This window comes from Suncus etruscus, chromosome 10 (genome assembly GCF_024139225.1).
Source record: "Suncus etruscus isolate mSunEtr1 chromosome 10, mSunEtr1.pri.cur, whole genome shotgun sequence".
Taxonomy (NCBI): Eukaryota; Metazoa; Chordata; class Mammalia; order Eulipotyphla; family Soricidae; genus Suncus; species Suncus etruscus.
In genome coordinates this window covers 76,384,091-76,401,579 of record NC_064857.1, presented here as the reverse complement: position 1 = coordinate 76,401,579, position 17,489 = coordinate 76,384,091, and the positions used below count along the sequence as shown (strand labels likewise).

Sequence of the window (17,489 nt, the reverse complement as noted above, 5' to 3'; positions counted from 1 at the left end):
ATGATTGATGCAAACACTTATTCTGTGTACCCTTGTCTAAATGTGTGAGTTTGGGAAACTAATTCCTCTCTACTTTGATGTACAAATGGAATAATAGCTAGTGGGCCCAAAAAAAAACCACACACATACACACACACACACACACACACACACACACACACACACACACACACAAAGGGTGGGGGGCAGAGTGGTGATACTAGTGATAAGGCCTGCAAGCACTAACCTAGACGGACTGCAGTTTGTTCCTCCAGCGTCCCCGATGGTCGCCCAAGCCAGGAGTGATTTCTGAGCGAATTGCCAGGAGTAATCCCTGAGCGTCACGGGTGTGCCCCCCCCAGAAATGATAGTGGAATTATTTTGATATGAATAATAGATAATAATACCTAAGATATTACTGAAAGTTTATAGATATCAAATCTATAATAGTATTAAAATATATATTATTTAATTCTCAAAGATTATTTTTGCTCACAATTTACAGATAAACAGGCAAGCAAAGGAAATTAAATTAGTGGAACAAGATTATATAGTTAGTATATAGTTGTGTTTTACAGCTCCTGAACATTGATTAGAATAATAAATCCCTAATTTATCTTCAGTTCTAATTTGCCTAAAATGAACTAATGGCTCAGCATAGGCCTAGAGTTTAGTAGATATTTAGTAAATTTTTTTAAAGAAAAATTATTCATGTTTCTCTTGTCTATTTGTTCTCATCTGAGCTTCCAAAAACTGAAGATCACCCTCTAGTGATAAATCATTTCAACTGCAGACTTTGATCTAAAAGTTTTAAGAGTAAAAATATTGCACATGTGAAAAAATTATATACTAAGTCTTAGATATTAAATGGTGTGTTTGTTGGTATGTATCACTTACTATTGTCTAGTAATTGTTGACTTCCCAAATTGTTTGCATTATTCCTTTCCTAGTAAAAAAATGCTTCCTAGTTCATTGATGGCTGAATAAATTTTGAGTTTTAGTAACCAGACTTAATTTTCTAAAATATGATCAAAACAATATTTCCTGGGCCGGAGTGGTGATGCAAGCAGTAGGGCATTTGCCTTGCTAACCTAGGATGGACCTTGGTTCAATCCCCTGGCATCCCATATGGTCCCCCAAAGTCAGGAGCAATTTCTGAGTGCATAGCCAGGAGTAAATCTTAAGTGTCACTGGGTGTGGCCCAAAAAACAAACAAAAAAAGAATGTCCCCCCTAGTATTTAGTAGGTGTGCTATTAGGATTAGTATTCAAATGTAATCACTGATTATAGAAAATAACTGGCGTATTTCTTTCCATGTCTTGTTTCATTATCTTCTCTCCATGTCTTATCACTATTATTTATGTTCAGGCTTAGGTTAAAATGCTAAAAATGGCAAAAAGTCCTTACATGTGGTATATACTATCTGACTATGTTAACCCTGATAAAACTTTTAAACTGTAAGGACAAAGTTGCTAAGAAAGAGCAATAAGATAAATTTTAGACTTCATATTAAAGAGTCAACATTGGGGCCGGCAAGGTGGTGCTAGAAATAAGGTGTCTGCCTTGCAAGCGCTAGCCAAGGAAGGACTGCAGTTCGTTCCCTGGCATCCCATAAAGTCCCTCCAAGTCAGGGGCAATTTCTGAGCTCATAGCCAGAAGTAACCCCTGAGCATCAAACAGGTGTAGCCCGAAAAACCAAAAAAAAAAAAAAAAAAAGAAAGAAAGAGTCAACATTATTTATAAAGACAGAAATGTCTCCTAAAAGAATTTCAGCTATTCCTCACATGGGTTGTATCAGTATTAGAAAGTTAACTTTTTCACAAGAAACTGTACTAGTTAGTACACAATGTTGTTTTCCCCAAAAGAGATTATTAATGAGAATATTAGGTTAACTTAACTATCGAGACTTTTTATTTCCTACAAAATTTAATATTAATAACCATATCTTTTAACCACACAAATATTCTTAGAACTCTTAAACAATTTAGAGCTTTTTCAAGTGGTCTTAGCACAGCAGTTTGGGGCCTAAAGCCGAGGCAGCGGCCAAATGATTTCACCTGACACTTATAGGATAGGATTAAGAGCCAGGAGCTGCCAGAAAAACTTTCAGGGCATGATTTGGAATCCACTTAAAATTACTTATGACGGGTAGAGCTTCTTCTGGAGAGGCCTAATCAGAATTTGTCTTCCATTGAGTAGAAATAAAATGATCTCATTCATTGTGTCAGAATTCATCTCTATACCACAGAATGAACAATACCCTAAAATCAATGCCAATCCACTAGAGTTGACTTACATTCTTGAGAGATTGTTTCCCTGAATGTTCTATACATTATCATCCTCACTCTGTTTTTGCTCCTTCAGGGCCTACCCTACCCAAGACTCACGTTAAAACAGCCTCTCTTGGTTTAGCTGGAAAGGCAAGATCTCCTTTGCTTCCTGTATCTGTACCGACAGCCCCTGAAGTATCTGAGGAGAGCCACAAACCAACAGAAGATCCAGCCAATGTAAGGACACTTTGAAAAGAAGTCGTGTCTGAAAGCAAAAATAAAAACACAAAACTTCAAATGGGTTGTGCAGCATGAAAGATACTTGACTTGCACAAGGCCAATATGAATTTTATCTCTGAAACCCTATTTGGTCCCCAACTCTAACAGGAGTAATCCCTGAGCCCACCAGAAATAAGCACTGGGTACCACTACGTGTGGCATAAATAAATAAATAATTCAAGTTCTTCTTATTAGATCAGAATTCTTGAAGCCAGTAATCTGGTTCTCTGATAATTAATAATCCAGGATTCTAGCAGCACACAGGGTAGAAACTATATTCATTAAGATTTAAGTAGTTCAACATCAGGGGCCGGCGAGGTGGCGCTAGAGGTAAGGTGTCTGCCTTGCAAACGCTAGCCAAGAAAGGACCACGGTTTGATCCCCGGTTGTCTCATATGGTCCTCCCAAGCCAGGGGCAATTTCTGAGCGCTTAGCCAGGAGCAACCCCTGAGCATTAAATGGGTGTGCCCCCCCCAAAAAAAAGTAGTTCAACATCTTCACTTTATCCATCAAATTGTGTCTTTACAGAAACAACAACAACAACAACAATAATAATAATAATCAATCTATTTTCTCTACAGCTATTAGTATAGCCATTCCTCTTTAGAATGAGACTCCGTTTCTACACACCATTAGCATTCACAGACCTTTCATTAGTCAAAGGAAAGTCCATTAAGCTCCTGCACAGACATATACACACAGTGCAGACAAAGAAAAACTTGGTAATGCAAATTCTGGTTCTTGAAGAGTGATATGTGTGTGACAAAAAGGGAAATATTTAATAAATATGTACCACATGAGACCAGAGAACTAGAACAGAAAGTAAGCTGCCTTACCTTAAATATCTTGCTTACCTTACTTACCTTGTATGTGGTTGATCCTGGCCCTATATAAGTTAATTTGATGCCTGCAGAAGTGATGCCCAAGCACAGGGCCAGCTGTGACCAAAAACAAAATAATGTAATATATATATCCATACATATATTACACACACCCTGTGCTGAAAACTGATAAGTACCAATATCACGGATGCTTCCATTACCTTCTCCCCCCACCACACACAAGAACGTCAAAATTTCATAAGAACTATATAACAAAAAGCTTAACTACCATGACCCAAACCAAACAACCAGTGATTAGTAGAATTTGATTAGAAACCTTCAAATCCTTTTCTTGTTGAGGAGATGAAACTAATGAAATCTTATGCAATTACATACAACTACCTATTTTTCTCACCAACATCTTTATTCAGTAATTATATTCTGAGCTTAGCCGCTGGCTTTCTGTCCATTGTTTTGCCTGGGAATTTAAAATGAAGTAATTTGACGTGACCCTTCCCTTCACAAAGGGATGTACTGGTATTCTCTTTTGATAACTCTTTGATCTCCTTCTTTCTGCAGGTATATGAACAGGATGATTTGAGTGAACAAATGGCAAGTTTGGAAGGGCTAATGAAACAACTCAATGCCATCACAGGCTCAGCCTTTTAACATAGTGCTGAATTGATGAAGTGAATTTTCCAGGAACTTTGCAGCATACCAATTTTCCATAAACAGCACACCTGTGTCCAAGAACTCTAACCACTGTACAGGTCAACATTGGGATCCCTCCATTACAGAAGATCCTGAAGCAGCTCAACAAGAATGAATAAGCATCCCTTCTTTCATAGGCATTGGGGAATCTACAGTGATAATTATGGGGGTCCCTAAACAAAAGTAAAGATGCATCTTCACTGCAATGTCAACAAGAATGAATAAGCATCCCTTCTTTCATAGGCATTGGGGAATCTACAGTGATAATTATGGGGGTCCCTAAACAAAAGTAAAGATGCATCTTCACTGCAATGTTAGAGCTGAAGCTGCTGGGATAGTCCTGGGCCTTTGCCACTGCAGTGACCACAATATCATAACTATTGCTATGTTTTCCCTCCATTAAGACTTGTCATTTTCTTCATGTGTAGATCTAGTCTTACAAATGCAAGTGCATTTATTTAAGCCTATACCATGCCATGGCAAATCAGTGTAAGCTCACTAATTCGTTTTTAACTTTAAAGTAAAAAGCACCCATGGGAATTTTTTCTCTCTACATAGCACCAAAGGATTGGATGTTTCCTTGATAGCACAAAAAAATGTAAATCGGTAAACAAAAGACAGGCAGCAAATATTTAGGTTTTATATCTCAGTCATTCATCTTGCACAAGCAGTGGACATTAGTAAGTGGCTGTAAAATTCACCTATTTTCGCAAGTATTTATAAATCCACCCTTGGTTAACATTGCTGTATGGAGAGTAGGAACATAAAATCTGCAAGTAATGGCAACTGGCCAGCAGCAGTACATACAGCCCATTTCCTGAGAGATGATATGATATGCCATCTTCCCAGACAATTATATGCTTATGCTTGTGATAGGACACTTTTCAACTTGCGTGGCTCTTGTGCCATACCACACTGTGATGACACTTCAAAGCTTCACCAAGGCCATCTCCATAAGGAGTCTGGCAGAGAGCGCCCCTCTCCACCCTTTCCTTCCTGAGGAGGCGATACTCTATGACTCCTCACCAGCCTCCCTGAAACTCTGTGAAAATAACTAACTCCCTGGGAACCAACAGCCCCTGAGGAAAGGAAGGAAAAAGGAAGGTAGTTTCCAATAGCACCTTCTCTTGAGTGTAGTCACTTCTACCACTAACAGGGTCCTTGCTGACTAGAGCAGATAGAACTGCTAAGTGGCAACTACCAGGCCCACTGCCAAAGGAATTTTCTATACCAGGCCTGTCCAGAAACAGTGAGGAACAGAGGGGAAGGTCTCAATTAACTCTTTGGATTCATCATATATCCAGTGGATGCTTTTCAAAGTTGCATCTTCATTGTGAGCTAGAATTTTAAACTTCTCTTGCCATGTTTATATACAGCTTGGAACTAGGTGAAGTTAAGACCATTTTGTGTGTACCCTTTTAGTTTCTGAATTTTCTGCTGCATTTGGAGTTAATCCCTGTTTATGCAGCTGAATCTCCAAAAGGGAGCTAGTTTGCATATTTATCAGTTAGGCAACTTGAAAACCCACTAAGAGAGTTTCAGCTGAATTATTCCTTTCAGCTCTGCCTTTGATTTCAAGCTTGAGTAGGTCATAATTTTAAAAGAGCATGGAAGGGATAGGATCTTTACAACCTAATAGCTCCTTTTATTAGGTGGGTAATTATATATGAATCCCTGAATGAAATATTTTGAGCAAAATGGCACTGTAACAGAAGTAATAATTCAGATTATTTTTTTACAGTTTTATGTCGGGAAGGAAATCTGATGTCAAAGAGAGGGCTCGTTCAATGGTTCATTAGAAAGTCCGGTCCATTTGTGAAATAGTTCCTTCAACAAGAGTGCTTCACAACTTACTGATTTTCTTGAAGTCCTTCGGTGAAACTATATGACATTATTCTATGGGGCAGATTACTTTTGTTTAACACCTGGGTGCTTAAGTAAATAACCCTCCATTGATCTGGAACAAGGCATTTCTTAATGTGAGAATTAATCTTGCATAAATATTCCCTGACTTCAGAAAAGAAAATGTTTACTAGGCTAGCCTTACCCTCCAAAAGTCCTAGAGTGGCCTTTCTTTGCTGATGCTCACAAATAAGGAACATTCTAAAAGGCATTTAATGTGCAAGGAAGTTCATCCTCAAAGTTGTTTAGAAGGAACTCTCATCCCTGACCTCAGATTTCAAGGATTAAGTCAATATTCACCAGATAGACTATATGAAAAATAAAAAGAGGTAGATTTTTTTCATAAAATGAGAGCTACTTCACAGTCAGTGACTTTAAAAAAGAACTTAAAATTTAACACATGGACGTTTTATATATCCATCATTTTAGTAGGAGGTATACTACTGTTGCATGGTCTTGAAACTTACTTCTTTAAACAAAACAAGTTTATCATACTAACTGGCAGTGCTAATAAGTCTTAGTTCCATGCTAAGTAAATCCCCAACATATAGCAGAATCCATTTGCCTTCTCTCAAATTTAAATTTTGCTCTGTGATTTTACCCATCGGCTTCCGTATGCATGAACTTTACCACAACTTCTGTACAACATTGCTCTCTGGTTTCTCAAATGATTCACCTGTGTGAAACTGCCTCAGTTTTCAGGTAATTTTTAAAATTTAATTTCCAAGTCTCCTGATCTCTTGACAAGAATAAACCTGTGAATATTACAAGATAGCCTCTATTTTGTTCCGACTGTGAGTCTAGTTCATTACATAGAGGGCTCTTTAAGCTCATAAATCTCTCTGGATCCCATAGGGTGATGCTGACAGCCAACCAGCAGTTCTGCCACCAGGACTCATTTCTCTCTGAAAAGGAAGAAAATAAAGCTTGGCAGGGCATGCTCAGGCTTCCCTTGCATCCTGCTGACTGTCAAAAAGGAATGCTTTCTTGAAAAAAGTTTGGTAGTTTTCTTTAGTATTTAATTCTGAAAAGACAGCTATTTTCTTTCTTCTGGAAAATTTTGCATTTATAAGACTCACAAAAGTATAGATAGTTCAAGATGAATAAAGCATATTTGGAAGATAGTCTAACAAAATGTTAAATATTTCTTAGTGATTCACTTTTCACGACAAACCTAATCATCGCTACCTCTTTGTATAAAAAGAGCTGTACATTTCTAGACTATGTAAAGAAGAGAATTTTTACATTTTAGTATTATAAATTGCAAAACCAATTGAGCAATGCATAAAAAGATACAGTCTAGGAATATAAACAGTGAACCTATTAAGAATACCTGACAGTATTAGATACAACATTATTCTTACAAAAATTGGATATTTCAAAATGAGTTATATAAACAGTCTTCTGCCTTGGAACAGATGGCAAAAAGTAAAGTTGTCCAACAATAGTGCCTCATTCTAAACAATATTTGAAGATAAGAAAGTTTGACAATTGATTGGCATTTCCCATAATCTTTAAGTATACATGGAAGCCATCAGACTCTGTTTAGGCATTCTTAGTCACTCTTGATACATGGATCCACTGGTTCTTGTTTAAATGAATGGCAATTGGACTGTACCAAACAATAATTCCAACCAAAAAGTTAACTTTAAAGACTTTACCATTTGAGATAAAAGTATACCCTAGAGTCAAACTTCTGTGGCCTTATATTGACAGTTTCTACTCCATGAGAGAAAGAAAACAGAAAAAGTTTCTAGCCTTAGGTAAGGTTAAAGGGAAAAAAATAACTGAACTTTAAAATAATCTATGGACAAAGTTGTTTTCTCTCAACTAATTTATTTCAAGAAGCAGGAGACCAATCTGAATGCCAGAGGTTAATATTCTTGCTGGCTCAAAACCATAGATATGAGAGAGCCCACAGCGTTCTGGAGCTGCAGAAGTTGTTCTAAAATTCAAAGCTACAATCTCCTTTTGTAAAAATCACTTTCAGAGCAACATTTGGGCTATACTTTGTATTTTCCCAGTAACTTTTAGAGATCACTTTAATATTATATAGAAAATCTTTTCAATTGATTCCAATGTTTTAATGACTTTGGAAAATCATGGAGCTCTTTTATATGAGATTTGATTCCATTAAAAAAAAACATGCAGTCCCATACTTTCATATACCTTGCTATTCAAATACCTGCTTACAAAAGCACTGATTCTAAAAAAAAAAAAAAGAAATGCCTGTGGGTGAGCGAGAACTTGTAGAAGAAATATCCCATACCCATAGCAGCAAATGAATCTTATTTCATGGTTTCCTATTGCCACTATTGAATAATGTTCACTCGATGGGCTTCAAGTTGCACTCTGAAGGATTTCTTCTCCTGCTCTCAGTAGAGAGCCTTTGTACACTGTCAGCCTCTGATATTTTGTCGGCTGGAGCAACAACAAAACTCTGCAAGATGTCACGATCACAGAAGCATGGGCCAAGGGATCTTGCTGTATGCTGAAAGTTTATTTTTCAGATGCAAGAAAGGAATGTTGGGGAGGAGGAGAAATGCTGTTTTTTATTATTGTAGGGGAAACCTGGCAATTCTAAACTTTGTGAATTGTCAGCTTGTTCGGGGGGATGGGCGGGCGGGTGTGGGTGTACTTTTTATAAGTAATATTTAATTTATTATTTAGAGTGGCTTCTTTTTTGGATAATTTATGATAAAAACGGGAGATCTGGTTGGGAATCTAGAAACGGCTATTAAAGCTGTAGTGTCCCCTATCTCAGAGGGGCCACTTTAGAAGTAAATTGTCCATTGCTAAGTATGAGAGTAATGCCAGGCAAAGCCTCACTGAGACTCCATCATCACTGTCTTCTTCCATGCTGGGTCATTCAAACAATTTAACACCAAACTTAAAATATTCTGGTAGCACTTGGCAACAGTGCTACTCTTTCTCTCAAAGGGCTTTGCAATTCAAACAAATAGTTGTTGTGCTAGTGGTAGGTTTATTTGGTAGAAATGGGTATACTACAGCTTTAACTAGCCTTAGTGGAAAAAGAAAGTTTTTGTGCCTACAAAATACCTTCAAAAGGGAGTGAGTAGAGGGAGAAAGGTATTTTGAGCCCACAAAGAGTTTCTTTGAATTGTTGGACTCTAGCATTGTTAACCAAACTAGACTAGTGATTGCAATATTTAAGTGTAAATCTTGTTCTATGAGAAAGGAAACTTGCTTACAGTTTAAAACTATGACTGTTTCTACACATGATCTTGTATACTATTCCACGAGGAAAAGGGGGTTTTGTAATCACTGTAGAACAGTCTCATATTCATTTTTTATAGAAATGTTATTCCAATGGTGCATTTTTTTGTTTAATAAATAAAGTTTTGATACAAAATTCTTTTCTTGTATTTATTCAGTCATCACACTAATAATATCCAAATGTTCCTATCCAAAGAATAGATCTTACTTTCTTTGTTGCTTCGGATATAGTACTCTACAATTGCCCAGTGGATCTGGCCATTTTCATTTATATTGCCAGCATTTTGTTTTTCTCAACAACCAATGCCCAGACATTTTTATGGAAGGATTGCCTTAGACTTCCACAATTTACTTTGCCTGCTCTCACAGAGAATAGGATATATCTGAGGTGAGCTTACTAAAAACTGACAGATATGCCAGTTATTTTGCTTCTGGTGGAGACAACTTTTAGGGGTTAAACCATTTTTTTCTCTAGAGTTTCCTGAACAACTGAGTCTAAAAGTCTCTCATTGGTTTTATGATATTGCACCCTAGAAACTGACCCCTGATTTAAATCACATTGTTTCTCTCTTTCCTTGTTCTTCTAAGGATTTCTCTCATTTCATTTCTCTCACTACTATTAATATTTATTTAGATATATTTTCTATTCTTTAAGATAAAATTGCCTCTTAAATGTTTGTAATAGTTTTGGGGACATGAAGAAAATTCTATAATTTTTTTTTTTTTGCTTGAAGGCAGTGCATCACAGATGACAAGAAGGAAACAGTATAAAGATCATCAAGTTCTTAATCTCAATCATTCTATTTGGAGAAAAAATTGATTGATTTTGCCAAGAACATGGCAAAATTGCACCTTTGTCTATTGGTGATGGGAATATAAAACTGTATAGTATGGTTAGTAAGAAAACTGGTGGTAATTCCTCAAAATTTATGAGAAGTTATCATTAAGGCAGCAGTTTTACTTATGGGTATATAGTTATAGTAACTGAATAGATATAATCTGAACAAACATTGCACACCCATGGTCACAGAAGCATTGCTTAGAGTAATAAAGTGTGAATGTTACTCATATACTTACCAAACAAGCATGTAACATTTCTATCTGCAGGATATTCATTAACCTTATATATGACACTAATACCTACTGGAATAGCTGGACCTTGAAGACATTATGCTAAGTAAAATATGCTTAAAAATGGACAAAGTGTATGATTCTACCTGTATGAGTTACTTAGAATAAGCAAATGCAATAGACAAAAAGCCAATTGGTGACTACCAGGGGCTGAGAAGATAGGATAATTGGGAGAAATTGCTTAATATAGAGAGTTTTTGTTTTGAAAGATGAAAACAATACTATATCTTAAATTTTTATTAGATACTATAATTGAGTAGAATTTACAAGTGCATGTGTAGGTGAATGTAATAGGTCAGAAAGTAAGTTGAAAGTCAGAGAGGATTAACCAACATTGTTATCTAGAAGGTTGATGTCTCTCATTCATGGAATATATTTTTTATCAATAACTACTCATTTGTTAGATTTATTTTTGCTTTTTGGGCCACACCTGATGATGCTCAGGGGTTACTCCTGGCTATGCACTCAGAAATCTTTCCTGGCTTGGGGGACTATATGAAGATTGAACCACAGTCCATCCTAGGTTAGTGCACGCAAGGCAGAAACCTTACCACTTGTGCCACTGCTCCGCCGCCCCCCTTTTTTGTAATTCTTAAAAATTCTCAAAATCACCTCATTTCTTAATTTTTTTCTCCACACATTTCTCTTTGTTGTTTGTATTCGTGGTCATCTATAGCATTGTTATTTTTTTAAAGGTCAAACTGTAGAGTACTGTAAGGTCAAATCAGTAAGAGTACTGATCCTACTAGTAGTAATAATTTTATTGTTGCATTTTTAAAATTTCTCGCCATTATTCCTTCTGCCCCTCACTTTCAAATGATGAAAATTTATTCACATCAATGTTAATGGATTATTTGTATATTTAAATTGTTCCCAGACCCATTTTATTACATCTTGAGTTCTATAAACTCTCTGCTCTGATAACCTCATTAGGTTTCATTTACTGTAACTTAGTTCAATAAGTGATCTTTTCCATCTACCTGGTTCTCTGATCACCAAATAGAGTATTTGAAAACAAACAAAATTCAAGATAGGTAAATGACCTATTTCTTCTTTTCTGTAGTCTACTTATAATTCTGCAAAGAGAAATGGACTTAAAGTTCATTAATCATTTCCTGTGTTAATATATTTTAATTATATATTTAACATATTTTTATGAGTTTATAAATAATATCATTGGAAAATTCAAATGATTTTTAGGGGTAACCCTTCCAACACTTTTGCAATTGTTGTATCCTATTTTTCAAAGCCACCTAATTTGTATCATCTTTTTTATTTATTTAAATCTAAACTTAACCTCTTTTGTGTTTAGTTATTCCCATTTTATATTGTTATACATTTTTCTTTCACATATGACTAATCTCTCTCATTCACCTTAACTTTAGAAATTCATAATTTGATACAATAAGTACTCAGGCAATTATTCCTGAAATAATCCAAATGTTCTCATTAGCAGTTCAAAAGATTTCTTGAAATAAATAAAAGAACTATTTTTCCCAGATTCCTTCAGGTTTTAATTAACATTCTTCTTTATAAATTAATGACAGTCCTTTAATTTCCCTGTCTTTGCTGATATCCCTTCTGACTATATAAGTTTGACAAAATACACCTTAGTAGAACAATTTTTCACCTTAAGATTACTTTAAGATTCAATTCTTATGCTTTGAATTTGTGGTAGATTTTGTAAGTTAATTTTTTTATTCAAACTAAACAATTTTTTGTGGAACTGTCCTAACAATGACATTTTAATTTTATAAATTTGACTATGAATATGTTGTTAATTTTTTTGGAGGGGCACAACCAGCTTGCTCAGGGATTGCTTTGTGCTCAGAGATCAGCCCTGGTTGTACACTGGGGACCAAATGGAGTGCCCAAAATTAAACCCAGGTTATCTATAATCAATGCAAGCTCTTTATCCACTGTACTAACTTCCTGGCCCCATGAATTAATTATTTTCTTTTCTAAACACAATGCTTCGAGAATTATACATTTACTTCATAAGAATATTCTGAGCCCAGGGGCTTTATACACATTATGTAATTTAAAAGTTGACAAAAGCCTAATAAATACCACTTTTATGTCACAAAGATAACTACTAACTTTGTATTTAGTCTTGCTCCATAATATCTGTGATACTTTACATATGTAAAAACCACATAGTTGTAAATTTATCTAATAGATGATTTCGATATGGTTCTAAATATTTTTTTCTTCACAGAATTATTTATGGTACATAGTGACAATAAATAAGGGGCATTTGAAGTTTTCAAAAGTTTGTATTGTTATTAAAATCTTGTCTTTTTTATGGTATATACATCCAGACATACTGCTAAGGGTAATAATTACAGGATAAATCTGACAGCTCATTACAATATACTAAGCAAGAGAAAATGCATATATAAATTTGTAACATACACAAATATTTATTAAGTATGAAGAGCTGAATAAGTACTGAAATAAAATAATGAATTTATCATTTACTTACAAAGATGAGCAAAGGACAGATTAATATAATAATGATTATTATAACTGAGTATATAGACTAAGAAATGTCTAGTAATTTATCTGTAGGGAGGACTCAGTTATTGATGGATAATTTTAGATAGCAAACATTTTTTCATGGGGTAAACATCTAACTGACACAAGAGAATAGATTCTAATAAGCTATCCATATGAGTATTGAGGAACAAGGAACATTCCAGAAGAAGGTAAAGTTAATCAAAACTCACATAGGGAAAGATCTTTGCTTATCTAAATTAAGGATAGATGGATAGTTATCTGTATTTTTCTTAGTAAGAAAGAGTGAAGAAAAGAAACACTTGAATGCAAGTTAGCCTATACCTTTCTGTGTCTTTTGATGTATACTGCCAACTTTAGACTCCAAATGAAATTGAAGGCATTTTAGCACAAAAAAAAGTGATAATCAGGATCTATGGGAACCAAAATTTTGATACATCCACACAATTGTACACATTGTCATATATTGTATATATAAAGTCATGTAGCATTCTATATTGTCTAAACAATTGATCTTGTCTTGCTCATAATTCCAAATTCTCTCTACAGTGTGAGATACATTTTAATCTGTGAATGGAAGGAGTGTTGTTTATTTTCTTTTCATATAAGCAGTAATATTGTGGTTAGTTAGGATTGAATTATATAGAATTATAACTCCCTGTCTCTTCTGCATTTTCTGGGGCAAATTCCTAGCATTATTAATCTCACATAAGCATCTATGAAAGGCACCTTGATTACCTGATGTGTCTGACTACAGGGCCTCAGTTCTGATGCATGCTCTTCACTCCATATCATCACTGTGAATTCCATTGGTTATTATTGCTGTGGTCTCACCTGGAGACATGGTGCACTTCTATTTTTGCATAAAGTATCCCATAATTTCCTTCAAGAAATGATCTAAATTTCATTTTATATAAAATAATTATAATTGTGAGTCTTGCCTTCTGCTCCATTCTTAACAGTACTGTTCATTATCTGGTTACCCAATCTTCACCCTAAACAATGATGGCTTCCTCTTTTACATGTCAAAGACCCATGTAGGAGAAAAGAATTTCTAGATAGGTCCTTTACCCTAGCTCCCCCACCTAAGGGGGGGGTCTTAACTTTCCAATAAATACTGGGTCTCAGCGGTCTCTTCCTCTTGCTTCTTGTGGTGGAAAGGTCCTCAGATACATAGGTCATCCTCACCAGCCTGGTTTGGATTATTTTCTGTAGCCCCTGCTCCAGACCCACTTCCTTAGGGTGGAATAACAGCATCTGGAGCCATTTACAGTTTATTATAAAGTCTCTTTGGGAGTTATTTTCCTCATCCCATCCTTATCCTATGCTGGATTCCATGATTCTAAAATCATATATCATTCAAATTCCCCACAGAGAACATGCTGAAATTAGTGATTTTTTGTTTGTCATATGCAGATGGCAATACTCATTCTACCTGGCATATCACGACACCATTTTTTTCTATAATAGTACCAAACCTTCTGATATATTTCTTTTCCAGAATTATATTAGTAACTTTATCTAAGTAACTTTATCTAAGATAATACACACAGTCTTCTAAATAGAAATTCCTTTCTTATATATATAGAATTTCATTGTACATTGCTACTTCACCACAGGGCTTTATCATATATAAAAGAGTCAATACCCTTGATATTTTCATTTCTCCTTGCACATTTCTACTAAAGTAATATTAACCATTCACTCAACTATGTGTAGAGAAACAATTTTAAGTAGTTAAAATGGGGGGGTGCAAGAAAGGTATAATAGTGATAAATAAATAAAGTTGAAGTGGGTACTTGTAGAATGTTTTAGTGGTACAAATAAAAAAAATCTATAAGTAAATATATTTGTACTCTAGTTTTCCTTGGATTACTTAGTTTGTGCTGCTTGTTATTTTGTGGTTATTATATAAAACAGTAGTTGATATAGCAATATCTACTTTGACTTTCAAAATGTCCTCATCTGGTTGACAATTTATAACTTAGTAATTAAGGCAGTTTTGGTGAAGGAACAGGAAAGGAAGCCAAATTATAATAGAAAAAAGAAGGAATAAAAGCTATAAAATAATTGCAATATATGGGCAATGACTCTTTGAAGAAATTATTTTGTGAAAAAGCCAAAAATATAGGCAAATAATTAGAAGGGTAGCTGGATAGTATGTGTTTAAAAATTAAACATTAGAACAGCTCACTAGTGATTCTTCTAGATAATAGTAATTTTTAAGTCAAATCCCATACATGACATATTTTCACAGTAAATTCAGTGGAGTACATGCCCTAACTTTATCTAAGATAATAAGATCAGGCTTTACAGAAATTGGCAAATTTTCTCTTTCATGGATTGGGAAACATCTTTTGTTAATGCAACCAAGAATTTTGAGATGGGCAGATTACCTTAGATTATTTATATAGCTTCTAATTTAATTATGAATTCCCTTTAGAGTAAGGTAAAGAAAGATTCAGACAGTATCAGATTAAAAATTATAAATTGTAGTATTAGCCACAAAGGACTTGTGGTAGGCAATGAAAGTTGAAGTGGCAAGGATTCTCCTCTAAAGCTTCTGGAGGAAGTAGCAACCCTACTAACAACTTAATCTCAGATTTTAGATTCCAATTTTAAAACTGTTGGAAGTTTTTATACCAGTAATAGACACCAATGTACTATGATTGATTATATTTTAATCCATATACGATCATGAAGCCTGAACTACAAATAAATAAGAGACAAATGCCTAACAGATTTGAGAGATATCTTGGTGGAGAATAAATCAACTGCAAAAATTAAACTCTCTAGAGTCCTTGGTTATTACATTGATGGTAAGTTAGTAACTGTTGGTTCTACCAATGATCCAGTTTGGAAAATGAAAGAAAAAAAAGTATAATGCTATAGATTTTGTTCAGAAGAATAAGTCTTACAGAGGGTCTAGAATAATAGTACAGCAGTTAAGACATTTGACTTGTAAGCAACTAACCCAGGTTTGATCCCTGGCACCTCATACCATTACTCTGAAACTGGACCAGAGTGATCCTTAAATACAAAGCCAAAACTAAGCCCTATTCTGGTTGTGGCTCCCAAACAAATAAAAACAATTATTCTTATAATTATAAATTTCTGGCTCTTAAACAGATTAAAAAATTATCTATTTCAGTATATCTAGTTCCATTTTAATCTTTATAACACAAGGATCATATTGAGTTTGCTTACCTCACATATTTAGTATGTCCATCAAATAGGATAACTTAATATTCCCTAACTTACAATGTTCTAATTTATAAATAATATAACTATAAATATTATCAATGCTTAAACATTAAAATTTTTGACATACAAGCTACTTAAGATCTAAAATAGAAGTAAAGTTAGGGGATTTCACCAAAAGTACCATAGCTAATTATATTCAACTCTACCTAAGCATTGGCTCATTTGCTCATCACTCCTCTGACAAAATTTGAAAAACGAAGACATAAAAACTTGCATGACTTAACAACAACAAAAATTAAATAATCCCATCATGAAGGTGAAGAAGAGATAATCAGGCATATATATTCAAAGAAGGCATATGGATAGCCAATAGGGAAGGTGCAAATCAAAACAACAGTGAGATATCACCTCATAAATAAAAAGCATAGTAACAATCAATGTTGATGGACATTAAAATAAGGAACCTTCATTCATTGCTGGTTCTTGTTACTGTTCACCTACTCCTTTCTTGAAGCTCAACAGTGGTATAAGTTTGGATGAGATGGAAAAAGGTAAAGGGAGGACACCATGTGTCTTTATAGGGGATGAAGGGGGAAAATAATACTGGACAGTGAAAATAAGAGCTGTACAGTAAATTTCTCTAGATAAAAATATTCTTAAAAACAAACGATGTGAGCAGCTTCAAGAACCCATAAAAATATACATAAAAATGTTTCACCAGGAGATATCATTTCATGCTACTGAGACTGACACACATCAAAAGAACAAGAATTACCAGTGCTGGCACAGATGTGGGACTCTCATTCACAGCTGGTGGGAATATATATTTGTTCATTTTTTATGAAAAACAACATAGACATTTTGGAAACACCTATAAATTGAGCTTCTATTTGACCCAGAAACTCCACTCCTTGAATTATCCCCCAAAGGCCTAAAAACCTGAAGACAAAAAAATATGAAGACAAAATATTGGCACCCCTATGTTCCTTGCACCACTATCCACAATAACCAAACTTTGGAAACAATCCAAGTGTCCAAGAACAGATGACTGAGGAAAGAAAATGTAAACACTGGTGGCAGTGTGGTGAAAGGATGTATGTTGGAATATTGTATGACTGAAACTCAAGCATCAAAACTTTTCATCTACATAGCTCATGATAATTTAACTAAAAAAACATATGGTACATATATACAATGGAATATTAATCAGTCATAAAAACAATAAAGCCATAAAATTTGCTGCTACCTGAAGAGACCTGAAGAATATCATCTCTCTCATATGTGGAATATAAAGAAGCATATGGTAAAATATAAAGACAATGGAAATAAATCACTTAAGAACTGTTCAGGAGGGAACATGCCATGGTAAAGGGACAGAAGACTAGAACAGAAAGGATAATATTTATGGTGGATGGAAGAATTCAACTGAGAGCAGGGG

The 17,489-nt window shown here is 34.8% G+C and overlaps 1 protein-coding gene across 1 annotated transcript in view; it reads left to right on the top strand.

Moving 5' to 3' along the window:
• The window catches only part of LOC126020220 (netrin receptor DCC-like), a 71,747-nt gene extending 67,482 nt beyond the window's left edge, over positions 1-4,265 (top strand). The window contains exons 7-8 of the mRNA XM_049781674.1: positions 2,344-2,486; positions 3,929-4,265. Coding sequence (XP_049637631.1) covers positions 2,344-2,486; positions 3,929-4,018 — 233 coding nt within the window. The 3' untranslated portion in view covers positions 4,019-4,265. The remainder of the gene's footprint in view (positions 1-2,343; positions 2,487-3,928) is intronic.
• The last annotated feature ends 13,224 nt before the right edge of the window (positions 4,266-17,489 follow it).